This window comes from Pteropus alecto, unplaced genomic scaffold (genome assembly GCF_000325575.1).
Source record: "Pteropus alecto unplaced genomic scaffold, ASM32557v1 scaffold13, whole genome shotgun sequence".
Classification (NCBI taxonomy): Eukaryota; Metazoa; Chordata; class Mammalia; order Chiroptera; family Pteropodidae; genus Pteropus; species Pteropus alecto.
Genome location: NW_006434373.1, coordinates 2,850,840 through 2,864,770, shown reverse-complemented (window position 1 = coordinate 2,864,770; position 13,931 = coordinate 2,850,840). Strand labels below are relative to the sequence as shown.

At 39.7% G+C, this 13,931-nt stretch overlaps 1 protein-coding gene across 1 annotated transcript in view; it reads right to left on the bottom strand.

The window, feature by feature from the left end:
- The window catches only part of COL4A1 (collagen type IV alpha 1 chain), a 61,669-nt gene extending 50,137 nt beyond the window's left edge, over nt 1–11,532 (bottom strand). The window contains 12 exon segments of the mRNA XM_015587331.2: nt 1–30; nt 1,303–1,344; nt 1,869–1,904; nt 3,224–3,286; nt 3,373–3,456; nt 5,847–5,873; nt 6,082–6,135; nt 6,647–6,709; nt 6,818–6,862; nt 7,935–7,979; nt 8,079–8,167; nt 11,520–11,532. The exon segment at nt 1–30 is cut by the window's left edge and continues 37 nt beyond it. Coding sequence (XP_015442817.1) covers nt 1–30; nt 1,303–1,344; nt 1,869–1,904; nt 3,224–3,286; nt 3,373–3,456; nt 5,847–5,873; nt 6,082–6,135; nt 6,647–6,709; nt 6,818–6,862; nt 7,935–7,979; nt 8,079–8,167; nt 11,520–11,532 — 591 coding nt within the window.
- Between the last annotated feature and the right edge of the window lie 2,399 nt (nt 11,533–13,931).

Sequence of the window (13,931 nt, the reverse complement as noted above, 5' to 3'; positions counted from 1 at the left end):
TCCTGGAGGTCCACTGACCCCTTGATCACCCTATTGATGCAAAAAATTGGGAATTAATTAGGCATAAAGAAAATTATACAAAAAGAAAAATGCAAAGGGGGAGAGCCTAAAACAAAACACCTATTTTAAATGTGTTATTATACCCTTTTCTAATCTATTTTTGCCTCAGCAGAAAATTAAGTTTCAGTAAGAAGACAGCACAATAAGTATATAAATCCAGGAGGAGACTTTCACCTCTCAGGGGTCAGGAAAGCCACCATCTCAAGTAATAATAACAGAACTTGAACATCGATAGGACATATCTATGCATGCATGTTTAGACCATGCATATGATACATACAGTATATGTATGCACACAAGGACACACACACACACACACACATATATTGTCCTATTGCATTTTGACAGCATGGAAAAAAGAGACACAGACTGCTAACAGATCCTGGGAAGACAGGAGGTATCCTCAGGTAAACCAAAAATACTAGAACCATCAAAAATTGTCTTCCTCAGTCATCTTAACTGCTTGGTACAACTGGAAAGCCAGTAAGTCCCAGCTATAGCACAATGAGTGAAGTCTAAAAAATTTAACTGCATAAATTGCAGGGTCACTTTACTATGAGGTTTATCCAAAGACTGGGCCAAAATTTGGGGTGGAAAACAGGTCAACTGTTCAGTCCACATCTGCCCAGGCCTCGACTGACTTGGGGCCCTCTGGTGGCCATCGTCTACAATAGCTTGACCACTCATAGCATAGAACCCGGGCCCTGAGTCAGACGCCGCCATAATTCCAAGAATCCCCACTTGGCTGGTGTCCATGTCATTGGTCTGATCCATTGGTCTGGTAAAGAAATCACCATTGGCCTCCCTCCCAAGATGAGGTCACCTGCTCCAGTATGTGCTTCCCTGTCTCTGTGGCTCATTTCCTCCCAATTCTGGTATAATGGCCTTTGTCTTTGCAGAGTTTAATATAGTTATGCTACTAGTCAAGTCCCAAACTGGACTGTTTTATAAAAAAAGTCTAGGTCTGGCTTTATCACTACCTGAGAACATTTTGATTGAACTCCATGTACGGAGAACTGAAATTAATGACCTCATTGTATTCTCTGCTGGTCAGATCACATGTACAACACTTTAGTGAATTCTAGCTGTGCATTTTAAGGAAAACACAAACAAGCTTAAGAACATGCAGAAGACAGTAACTATAGTATAAAGGGGTCCAAGAGTAGGTCCAGAGGCAGAATCTCTATTACGCTTAAAACTGTGATTTTTAAACAAAAATGTTCCAAAGTAAAGTGTACTCACCTTATCACCTTTTGGTCCTTGAAAACTTAAGCCCATTTGCCCCTGTTGATTAAAAATTAGAATTCCATTATTGTAGTTGTCTACTTTGCTAAAATCATCTAACAAAAATCACATAAAATGCAATAAGATGGTAGATTTAAGGCAAGAGTTGTGTCACACGACTACTACTAAATTTTCAAGAAAGTTGTGATCATGTGTATTCGATGTCTATAAAAAAGTTTTTTATAGTATCATTGGACAAGAAGTCTATAAAAACCTTAGTTTTTAAATGTAAGGTTTTTAAATTCTGGCTTTAAAAAACTTAAGGAAAAGATCAGTGGTTCCAAAATAATAACTACGAGAGCAGATAGATGGAAGAAAAGATCAGTGGATTGATCGACTGATAGGTTAGATAGATGGATAAGTGGACGACAGATGGATAGGTGGATAGACAGATGTTAGACATATAGATAAAGAAATTATAATTTTCCAAAACTTTTTCATAGAGATTTAAAGAATGAGTTATGGCAATTTCATGATATTCTTAAACTAATGCCAAAGAGAGACAAATAACAAAAAATCTTTACCTTTTCACCTGGAGGGCCAGGAGGGCCTGGGGGACCCTGTAAGAGAGAGCATTTTAATTAAATACAATTCACAACCCTGGTAAAGCTTTAAATGCTTCTTGATGTGAAAGTTTTCTTAATATCCCATGGTTAACTTGATAATTTATTTGTTAAATATTTAATTTTTTTTACATGCTCTAGAACTGTAAAACTTTAGAAGTAGTCAGAAATTAGTCCAGGATGATTATTAACAGGGATAGAAATATCTCAAAATCTTTGACATTCCTGGTGGAATCCACTGACCTAAGAACATTCCAGGTTAACAGACGATGGATGAAATCACCAGCCAAACTCTCTATGAGCCTAGAGTTTCCAGTTTGGACATGATGTTTATCCACTTTGGACATAATTTTTTATCTTAAAAAATTGAATGATTTCTTCAAACGAGGAGGCCATAGTGAAGTCAATGAATGTCTGTGTTTGCAACAAAATCTCAGAATACTTTTTATAATCATTTAAAAAGGAAAAACATCATTTTTCTTCTACATATATCCTACGAAGTGATCACTACAAAAAGTCTATAACCATCTGTGACTACTCATTTTTTACTCATAAAAACGAATCCATTTATCTACAAGAATATAAAAGAAGTTATAATTGCAGGAATGGATAGAAGAATCGGTGACTTTTACCCAGCCACAAAAAGAGTAAATTTAAAAGATAGGCCTGAATATCTCTCAGGCAGGCCAGTGTGAGGATTACCAAGTCAGGGGCGCTATTCATTCCTAACAAATGTGGCATTCCACCATGAAGTCTTATTCCTATTAACTCTCTTGTGATCTCAAAAACGTGTGTGTGAGATGACGTCCTCCTTCTATTGAGAATTATCAGCTGCGAAGGAGGCCTCCTGGGATGTTACCTCTGAGTGTTCAGTTTGCAAAGTCTTTATAACAAATACTGTGCAGCTTTTATGCTGCCACCTGGCCTGTGTCCACAATCCCCAAGAGAGCAGACCCTCTGATATGTCTTTATGTCTATAGTACATCTCCAGGGCACAGCTTGCTTTGTCCACCTTGAATGGCCTCTTCAGACCATGGGATCACTGGCATCCACTCAGCCCCTCAAGTAATAAAGGTGTTGTCTGTTTGGAGATGTTTTGGCATGAGGTACTATTATTATTCTGCTCCCATAGCTCTGGGAATATGTGGACCATAAGTGCCAGTCAAATATTTTCATAAGAAAAATTTTCATTTTCCCATTCCAAATTAAGAGAGATCACCACTGTGTAAAATTTTCATTAAATTTTATTTCTTTTCACACCTCAACACAGTCGTTCCTTGAATGACTGCCTCAGAGAGATATCCCTCCATACTTACTGGTGGGCCGGTAAATCCTGGAGGGCCAACGGGACCTTGAATGCCTGGCAATCCTGGTAAACCCTATAATGTATTGAGAAAGGTAAGATTTAAAATGCAAACTAGGAGGAGACTCAGCATGTGGTTACAGTTATTTAGCAAAGGCTTACTGGTGTTCCTGGGGCTCCAGGGAATCCTCTTTCACCTTTCAACAGGGTCCCAGGCACGCGACCCAGTATTTCACCAGGATCACCCTATGGGATGAAAAATAAGAGAAAGTTGCAAATACTGCTATTTATATAAAGAAACTTAAAACCTATCAAATATTAGGCATGGAACTAGCCCAAGTCTGGAGTTTAGACTCTCTCTAAGCTTGAAAGAAAAAGACTGACTGTCTCCCCCATTCAGAGATATTATCTTAATGGCCAGCATTCTGTGATGCACAGTCAAATCGACTGAAACCAGGACCGAACATATAGACGGCTAAGTGAAAGAATCTGTGATAAATCCATGTGAAAGTCTCACACAAAGAGATATTCTAGACCAAGGCCAGTCTCAGGTTGAAAGACTGTAATCACAAGCTGTTCTCACAAATAAAGTTTATCTTTCAAGAAAAGAGCCAGGATGAGCATTTTTATTAAAAGCAGGGTGTGATGGTAAATTTCCTATGTCAACTTGGCCAGGCCATAGCACCCAGATATTCGTTTAAACATCAGTCTTAATGTCGCTGTGAAGATATTTCTAAAACGAGATTAACATTTAAATCAGAAGACTCTGAGTAAAGCAGATTAGCCTCCATAATGGGGTGGGCCTCATCCAATCAGTTGAAAGCCTTAAGAGAAAAACTGGCTGACACTCAGGAAGAAGAGAGAATTTTGCCTACAATGGCCTTCAAGCTGGAGCTACAATATCAGCTCTTCCCTGGGTCTCTAGCCTGCCATTCTGTCCTGCAGATCTTAAACTTTCTCACTCACTCTATCTCTGTAGTCATCTGTCTATCCGTCTCTCATACACACATACACATACATCCCATCGGTTCTGTTTCTCTGCAGAACACTGACTAAAACACAGGGCTCCCATGAGGATATTATTTCTTAGATGTTCTTAAACACAGGGACACATGAACGCTCAATCTCATTCAGATATAAGGTTATCTCTAGTGCAACTATTCAAGAACTGGGAGCATCCCTTTCACAGGGCTGCTCCAAACACCAGACGCCCCCGCTCCCTGATTTGCTCCACAGCACAGGGAGAACGCATTTCAAGGCCATGTCACTAAGAGCCACCAAGTCATGCAGCAGCACTGCCCTGCCTAGGAAAGACTTCAAAAGGTTAATTTCCATAAAATTTAAGATGTTCCTTGGGAGCTGAGTTTTCCTCTCTTGGCTCCCTAATTCAAGAATGCTGGACTAGCTGGCACAGAGCTCAGTGCATGAACGAATTCACTGCCGCATTTACGCACTGAGCAAACATGAATGAAGGATCTGCCAGCCACTGTGCTGGGAGACAGGGCAAAGGTGAAGATGGGATACATTTGAGAAAAAATCTGGATGTGAAAATGACAGGACTTCATGATTTAAAAAGGGACAGAGAGAGATGGGTGGAGAGAGAGAAGGAAAGAAAGGATAGGGGAGAGGGAAGGAGGGAAGGAAGGAAGGATGGACTGACCGAAGGAAGGAATCAATCACATGCAATTTTCCAATAGTAAAAAACAAACCAATAAAAACAAATGCCACCTAGGTTCCAGGCTGGGCATCTAAGTGGTATCCTCATCCTAACTAGTTAAGTACGCAGAAGAGCAGTTTAGAAGGGAAGTGGCAGGTTCCATTCTGGAAACGTTGGCCAGTGGTGCCTGTGGGACACCAGGCTGGGGGCTGGTGAGCGAGAATGACTGCGCCAAGAGAGGAGGAAAGAACCCTGGCCACGTGCCAGGGAGCAGGGCCCGCATGAGACACCTGCCCTATGAACAAGAAGGAAAATGACCAGTGATCAGCATGGGTGTATCCACCAGGCCTTTTCCTACACACCCTGTGAGGGTGGAAAAGGAAGTCCCCTTCACTGACAGCAGAGACAGAATCAGGTGCCACAGTACGGAGGGACTCGGGGCTTCCTTCTTTACCACGCACGGAGGGCCCTGGGCCCCACCTTGACATAAAGGGAAAATCAAGCTGAGAAAGGCATGAATTGGCTGGATGAAGGGGCCAAGACACCAAGGATCTGACGTAAGGCAACTGGGGGTTTTCCTGCCTACAGTAATTATGGAATCTATAATAGAGTGACTCCAGATTATAGGCAACATGAAAAAAATGGTTGCATTTAAGTAAAACCACATAGATTAAATATGATACCTGCATCCTTTTGGGTGGGACTGTGCTTATGTCCCATGGCTCTGGAAAAGGAGCATCATCAAGATATCTACATAGGTAATTAATCTGAACTGAACTCGTGTCTGTTAATATTTACCATCACACCATGCTTCCTATTAATGGTTTTCTATTAAGAAATTGTACTTAGTGTCTAAACTTCAGATTCTAAACTTCAAGTTCATGCATATGACTTATGTACCCTTTTAATGTAGCAGAGTTTAGACAAATCTATTTTAAACAAAATCCTGTAATGAATCCAATAAAATAAAACGATGTACCTTCATTCCTGGCAACCCTGGCGGCCCCTAAAAAAGAAAAAGTTGATATTAGTTTTGTTTTTCTCAAAACACCATTAGTATTAAAATGAGGTGCAAAAAAAAAACAAAAAACAAAAACAAAAACAAAACAAACTAACCAAAAAAAACCACACAAAGGAAAAGAAAAGAAATAAAATGAGAAGAGAGAAATGATAACTGAAAAAAGAAATGCTGAGTTAAACAGCGCCATACTCACGGGATTTCCAGTGAATCCAGGCAAACCCGGAGGCCCCAGAGGCCCCCTCTCACCCTGAGGGGAGAGCAGACGGTCACTCAGGGGATCAGTGCAAGGCAAACAGAACAGCGGGCCAGACCAGACACCCGCATCCGTTACTCTGTCCTACCTTTCAGGGATGCCTCATTTGTTGGTTAAAATCATTTCCTAAAAATTGTTACAAGCTATGCTGGCTGAGTGCTACTTCATGATAGAAGAAATAAATTTGAGAATATCATTAATTAGGGACAAGGATTAATAATGGCATTTTCTTATTTGGTTCAGTAATTTAGGTGAGAATGTAGTGTTTAAAGCAATTTTAGGGTAAAATTGTATAGAAAAGAAAGGCACTATTATGTCATTCTTGAACATTAAGTATGGTAAAAAAAAGTGTATTTGCTAATTAAATAAAGAAAGCTTTAAGACAAGTCACTTTCCAGTTGTGGCAACAAAAATGATGCTCACAAAACAACTTTTACCAACTTCTCAGTACACAAAGTTAGATAAACAAGCTCAAAGCAAGAAAGGGTCTTGGTTCTAAATTTACCTTTGTCCCGTTGCATCCTGGAATTCCTGGGGGACCCGGTGGACCATCTTGGCCAGGAATACCCTGCAATTAATAAGGTGGAAAAAGTGGCCAAAATAGAAAAATCACCTGATGGTGCCATCACTCACATCAAACGTCTCATAAAGGAGGCAGGTAATTTTATATACATACGGGAAGTCCTGGGTTTCCAGGGTAACCCGATGCTCCTGGGGGTCCCTGTAAGGACGGAAATGAAAGTTTGCAGTGAGCGCTGGGAAAGCTCATTTCGCCCCACTGCACCCAAATGGTTGGCCTCAGAACATCCACACTAAGTGGACAGGGCACCGCCACCCAGGAGACTGCTGAGGGCCCAGCCCTGAGAGGCAGATCATCTAGGGTTTCAATAGCAATTCTACATCAAAAGCTATTGATTACTTCTGAAATCAAGGCTGCGCATGCACAAAAAAACTGCTCTCATTTCATCCTTTGTAATTTCTAGGTAAAATATATATACACATACATATTTTACATTAAATCTCAAACAGTTAGGAAGAAAAGTATATGGAATAAACTGTTCAGTGGTGGTGGGGGGCGCGGAGGGAGAGGGAATCCAAAGTTATTTCTGATTAAAATATGGATCTTTCTATCTCAGACAGTTACAATGTTATTTCCTCTCTTTCACTAACAAATACACACACAGGTCACTGTCACACTTCCCTTTCAACTAAATAAAAATAGCAGAATAAAACCTTTACATTTTAGTGTCTTTCTATTGTTCTACTTTCAAGAGTTGCTTTCAAAGGTCTTCATTTTTGCATTTCTCAGGAATGGAGGTAGCAAAGGAAGCAAAGAGTGTCAAGAAGGAAGTTCAAGTTTAGCTCTGAAAATATTGCCACTTTTCACATTAAATGAAAACTTCTTCAACGACTTGCAGACACATCATCCCCCTCTCCGAAATCAAAATATATCTACAAGAATCCTTGAGGAAAGACAAATTGGAGCAAACAAGGGTCAAAAGAGTAAGAAGTAATTAGCTCTGCTTATGCACAGCACCAGTCACAAGGACTAGAAGTCAGGAACAATACGCTACGGCTCATTTTAAGTCCTCACGCCCACCACCCGCGCTGTCTGAGTCCTGATGAGGAGAGGCAGAGGAAAGGGACAAAAAGAAAGGAGAGGAAGGGAAGGAAGCCCCCTCAGGATTGTTTGGAGGCAGGAGAAGGGTGTGTAAAGCATTCTCACTGGAGAAGCATTGCTATATCAGATCCCACCCACAGACATTATCAACTTAAGTGACAATTGTACTCACTCTTGTCCCTTTTGTTCCTGGCAGTCCTGGTTCTCCAGTATCACCCTGAAACAAAACAGAAAAGCCATTATGACCTCTTGTTATAAGAATATAGATCATCTTAAATCCACACCCTCACACCCCTCATTACACAGTCAAGCTTACCTTTTGTCCCGGTGGCCCCTGAGGCCCCTCAGGTCCTTGCATTCCCGGAAACCCAATGACACCTTGTAACCCTAATAATCTCGCGTACCCTGGTCAAATATTGCATAAGTCTATAGTGAGTGTCCGAAAACAAATGCTGAAACGAATTCCTATCTCAGGAAGCTTTTTCTTTACCATTTTCTAAAGCTCTTTGAAGGCAGGAATGTGATACTTGGCAAAATGCTTTCTATATACCATATTCCAAATGCTAACTAACTTGTTGGGTAAATAAAATAATGAATAATTTTTTTTTTTCACTGAACTGACTATAATCTCATTTAATTAATGAAATCGTCTTGTTATCAGTAGACCTAGCGCTGAGATTCTGTGAGCGGATCATCAGTCAAGTTTTCCCTTTAGACACCTTTAGCAGCTGTTGTAGGCAGAGCTCATGGTGTGAGTTTCGGCATGATGCTGAGACTGCAACCAACAGTCTGATGATGGGCTTTCCTAAGAATATTTTAAAAGTGTTTCTTTTGCAAAAGTTGGATCAAAGTTGAATCATGGTATCCACTCCCGTGGAGCAAAAGAAGACACATTATTTTTAAAATAACAAATATTATTCAGGGTACACACACATGGCTGTAATATATTAAAAAAAAAAAAAAAAGGTCAGAAAGATGTTGTAGTATTCTGAGCCTTAAGCTGGCCTTTGAAAAATAAATGCAAAATAAAGATGTGAAGATAAGAAAGAAGGAAACGCAGGCTGGATGACGGCAGACAGTGATGAGGTGGACATCTGGCCCTGGGAGTACAAGAAACTAGTCAAAAGACATACAACTGGGAAAGGAACACGGAGGAAGACAGTATTATTGCTTGATTCTGGAATGATGATTTCTTCTAAAGGCATCAGCGACCTGATTAAGTGCTCTTTGAGGAAGACTACCATATTCAAATTGCCAATAGAAAATCACCCATAATCATGATAAGCCATCAAGAAAACCCATTTTCTTCACAGTATGTGAACTTAGATGCAATCTTACAATACAAATTGGGCAGATTATGTATTCATCATTAGCAGTTTTAAAACACAGAAAGCACTTAGGAGATCACAGGTGAGCTTTCTTAGTGCTGAGTATTTTTCTCACAGTTGTACTAGTTCGTTGTAAAAATAAACTGACAAGCTATACATTACACAACATAAACATGTATGCCCAAAATAACACATTATCAGGAATTAAAAGTTTTTCATGGTTACAAAATGAAGAGACAGAGCAAGAACTTTCAAAGTTGTCCTTCTTTCCAAATCACTCAGCCAGTTCTGGCACTTACTGGTGAAAAAAAAAAAATACCTGTTGTATTTTTAGAAACGCAGAAATATGGTTCTAGACTTGGGACTCCAACCACTGGGATTCCATGGATTGTAGGTTTAATGAGAAGTATACGTCAGGAGTCCAGAAACAGCATGTGAATAAATGTGGAAGGGATTATTTCAAGCTCTAGAGGATATGATAAAATAGTAAATGGATTAAAGAAAATTAAGCTCTACAGTTTGGCACACCCTAGGAACAGCAGCATGCAGAGAATCTACCAGAAAAAAACAGATGCTGATATTGCCAGAGCCCTCGGCATAGGATTTGACACGGAATGCCGCTCCTTCTCCCAGAGGCCTGTGACAGCTGAGAAAGAAAAACATTCTCAGACCAAAACTTGATCAAATGTAAAGCTTACTCAAACTGCAAACAGCTGGCTAAATAAATTAATGAACATTGGATTGTGTCCCCAGATAACCTGAGATAGGAAGGAAATGCGAAAGGCACATCAACATAAAAGCTTTCTAATGCATTTGGTGGAGTATTTTTAGGACTTAGTTAATACTGGCAATATCATTATGAGACCTAGTACAGATAAGATTTTATAATTCTCATTTTAATCATGGAATGCATGGAGGCAAAGAGCCAGATCAGCTGATTTCTACAAGTTTCTCATTGAGTCAGCTCTAAAGCCAAAAATAGAAATGAGGTCAGCCTACACCACAGCCCTGGGTTTTTTCTGGGTCACTAGAGCAAGCTGGTTCCCAGCAAAATATTAAACAATTCACTAACATTAAGTTAGCCCCTTTTATGTCCATTTCACAGATAGAGAAATTAGGATTCTGATGCTTAACTGACTTGTCACATGTCACTTGGTGACCCCTCTGTGCTCCTGGGAACAGAATATAGAAATTTGAATTCCCAGTCCTTGCCTCACCACAAGAACACGTCCTTTCCCACGTCATTGGAATACTTAAGCAATCCTTATATCCCGAGAGTTTTGAAATTAAGTAGCTAAAAAGGAAGTGACTCCTTCGTTGACAGAGTTCTTGCCATTGCCCATATTTTTTTAACTTTCCTAATCTTTTGTTCAGACATAAGTGCACATGAATAACCTAGTGTCCCACACCCTGTCAAGGTTACTATGGGCGCCAGAGCAGAGCAAACAGACAGAATAAGCACTCAAACGGCTATACAGTTAGCTGGCAAATAGCTCGTGCTGTGTGCAGGCCAAATTGTTCCTCTGAGCTTTTAGCAAATCTCCACTGGGGTTATAGGAAGAGCAAAGAGCTGGACAAGCGTGCAAAGGCTTTTGCCAGCCTCTCTAGTGTCTAAGCCAGACTCTGCAGCTGCGACAAGCAGTACTACGATTTTGACCATCCTTCTGGTCAAAATGTGCACAGGCAAAATGTGCACAGTTAAAATAACTGAGAAATAAGACCCCTTAGCCATTTATTTCCAAAGGACATGGCAGCCACATAATTCATGTCTGAAAGAAATGAAACGCACAACCACTGTTATCACAGCAATGAAAATTTTAAATGAAGTAAAGAAGAGAGAAGCTTGTAGATATTGCACAGTTTTGATGCAACTGCATTTCATAGTTTTATTCTTGAACATCAGTGCAATGTATTGGACAATAAAAAAAGTAATTTTATATACCAACGACAGAAGAGATTACCGCTTATGCTCGAAAGGTGAAATTCAGAATTTGAGGAAGAAAAACAAGATGCCATCATCTATAAAGATGAAAAAATACAGCCATGGAGAATAATCTTGGCATCAAAATTAGCCATTCTAAATTAGGCATGAAAGAGATTTTCACACATGGAGCAACTTAAAAATATATTATCTAAAGCAAAGACATACTTTTGAAAATCCATAAAATATGGAAAAAAGGGTTCTATTATAACACCCAATTATTTCCCTTCCTTTTAAAATGCTCACGGAAGCAAGTTCATGATGGAAATCAAATGATAGACTATATTCCCCATCCAAAGTTAGAAAGCCAAATCCAAATAAGCTCCCAGGATGGCTGAAGTTGAAATATTATGAAGCTTCTAATTTTGAAGGATAATATAAATGCCTACAACAAAAACTGAAGTTAACACAAAATATATCTAGAATAAGCAGTCATCGAAAATCTTACTATCAGAGGCCATGTTATGCCTATTTCAGTGGTTAGCATGAGATCACAATCTTTCAGTTAAATTTTTAATTTTTCATATTTAAAATAGTATGATCATGAATCTTTACAATGGACTGAAACACAAGTAAAAATGTTGTCAGAGCTTTGGGTTTACTCTCACAGGCAGACTGTTCACGGGTAGAGTCAGCTACTTGGGCGTGGGCTCATGCATTAGAAAACAGAACAAACCTAGCGAGTGATGTTAATTGAACAGATTTTTGTCGTTGGGTTTCCATATTTTAGAAGTACTTTAAAGGAAGAGATATTGTTTTATTAATTCACAGAATGCAACGCAAACTTTGAATTCAATAGAAGTTGGTGAATGGATAATGAACCAACCAGAGCATAATATGACACTTAGCATGAAGTAGAATTCTACCTATGTATCCTAAACACTTTAGAACATAGTACAGTACGGTTACTAGGCAGGTTGGGATCCCAGACCTTCTTTTCCCAGTCTAACGCCCAGTGGGCACCATTCAAGACTGGTTAACATATGCACCTCTGGCCAAAGAAGCAAGAGGGAGAGAAAGCCATGGTCAGGACATGACACTGGATCAGCTGTTCCTGTCATCTGGTGCCTCGAGATTTCAATTTCCAAACAAGGCTGCAAATAATTGAGGGAATGAAAGCATTTACATTTGGAGCCAGAGCTCACCAAGCATTCAGTGATGAGGAAACGATTTCAAATGACGGGTCACAGTCAATGGGAGATTGCGGAACTCAGCCAAAAATTCCACAAGTCCAATTCCTTGAGCCCAACGACAATCAGACATCTGCGCAACCACTTCCTGAATACCAGTCCTGCTGGGAAAGTGGTGGGAAGGCTGCAGTCAGTGTCACGGGGTCATGGAAAAACTCTGAGACGAGGCCCCATTGGGAGCTTCATCCACGCCACGAAGCTTAACATTAGGGCAGAGATATTGTCATTAAGGCCGAGGAGAGGAGGGGAGAGGAAATACACAACTAAAAGCCTGAAAGGTCCAGTTTTCCTCAGGGGAAAACATGAATACTGATTCTCCTTTGCACTACGAGATATATAACTGGATTCTTAAAAGAATGTGTGTATGTTAACTTAAAGTATACTACATTTCTTTAGTGAATTCAATGTAATCTGAAGATCGTTTCATGTAACCACTCTATAATGACTATTGTTTCTTTCATTTAACAGTTTAATGTTAAAGCAGGAAAGAGTAGGATAATAATGTACAAAAAGCATGGCTACCTATCTTCATCTTCTTCCCCAAACTCTCATTTTCACTCTCAAGCCCGGGTGATGTTTAGCTTGAGATAGTCATATTAAGAATTTTTACCTAGTGGCTCTCCATTAAATATGTGGGTATATGTTAAGAACTTCAGCAACTGTATATGGAAGGAGAGAAAAGATGAGCATCTAAGGACATTCGCATGGAAAAAAGGGTTCTATTATAACACCCAATTATTTCCCTTCCTTTTAAAATGCTCGAAATGAGGACATTCACATCTTTACAAATTCAAAGGATGAGAAGAATCAGAAAGGTATTAAAAAGGAAAAAATAAACTCCCTAATTTTCATGTACTATAAGATCTATTCTCTTTCTAGGAGCTTTCTGGACCCAACCTGCCTCCTTTAAACCGCAGGTGTTGGTTTGGCAAGCAGATCCCACCAAGTCTCTCATCACAAGTACCTCAGTAGTCCTCCCTTTGACCATCATCAGGCTTGTTTGAGACTTGCTCCTGAGACCTCTGAAGCTGCAGACGAACGGGTTTGTGTGAAGAAAGGAACAGACATAAGTGCTGAGATTTGGGAATGGGAGCTGGGCTGGATGTAAAGGAAGGAAACAGAAGGCCTTCCTCTCCCTGCCCAAGCCTAGACTGCAGCTTTTACGCTGCACTTTCTGCCTTAGAGTTCTTGAGTGGAAAATCCCGAGCCCTACAGATTAGATCCATCTCATAGGTAAGGTCCACCAATGCCCAGCTGGTGGTTCATCAGCTTCTGACTGACCACGGGATACAGCACAAATCTGTGTTTGGAGATACAAAACTTTCTCCAAATGTCCAAGTTCAAGATTAGATTTCTGTCGCAAAAATCCTAATATCAAAACATTATTTGAGCCCATGATGTTTTCTGGCACAATTCTAGTAATTTCAGCATTGTGAATCCAGTTGGTAAAGCTAAATGCTCAAATCATATATAATAAAAAATTAGCAGAGTGATGGTTACAGAGGAAAGGCACAATATATATTCTTTGATTAATCAACATTTGCAAACAAATAAAACTGGAGATACTTTCTGATCTATAAAAATCCACTTTGCACACCACCTTATGAAAAAAAATGAATTATAAAGAGTTCTTCACAAAAATATTTTCTAAAGAACTATCATTCAGCAAA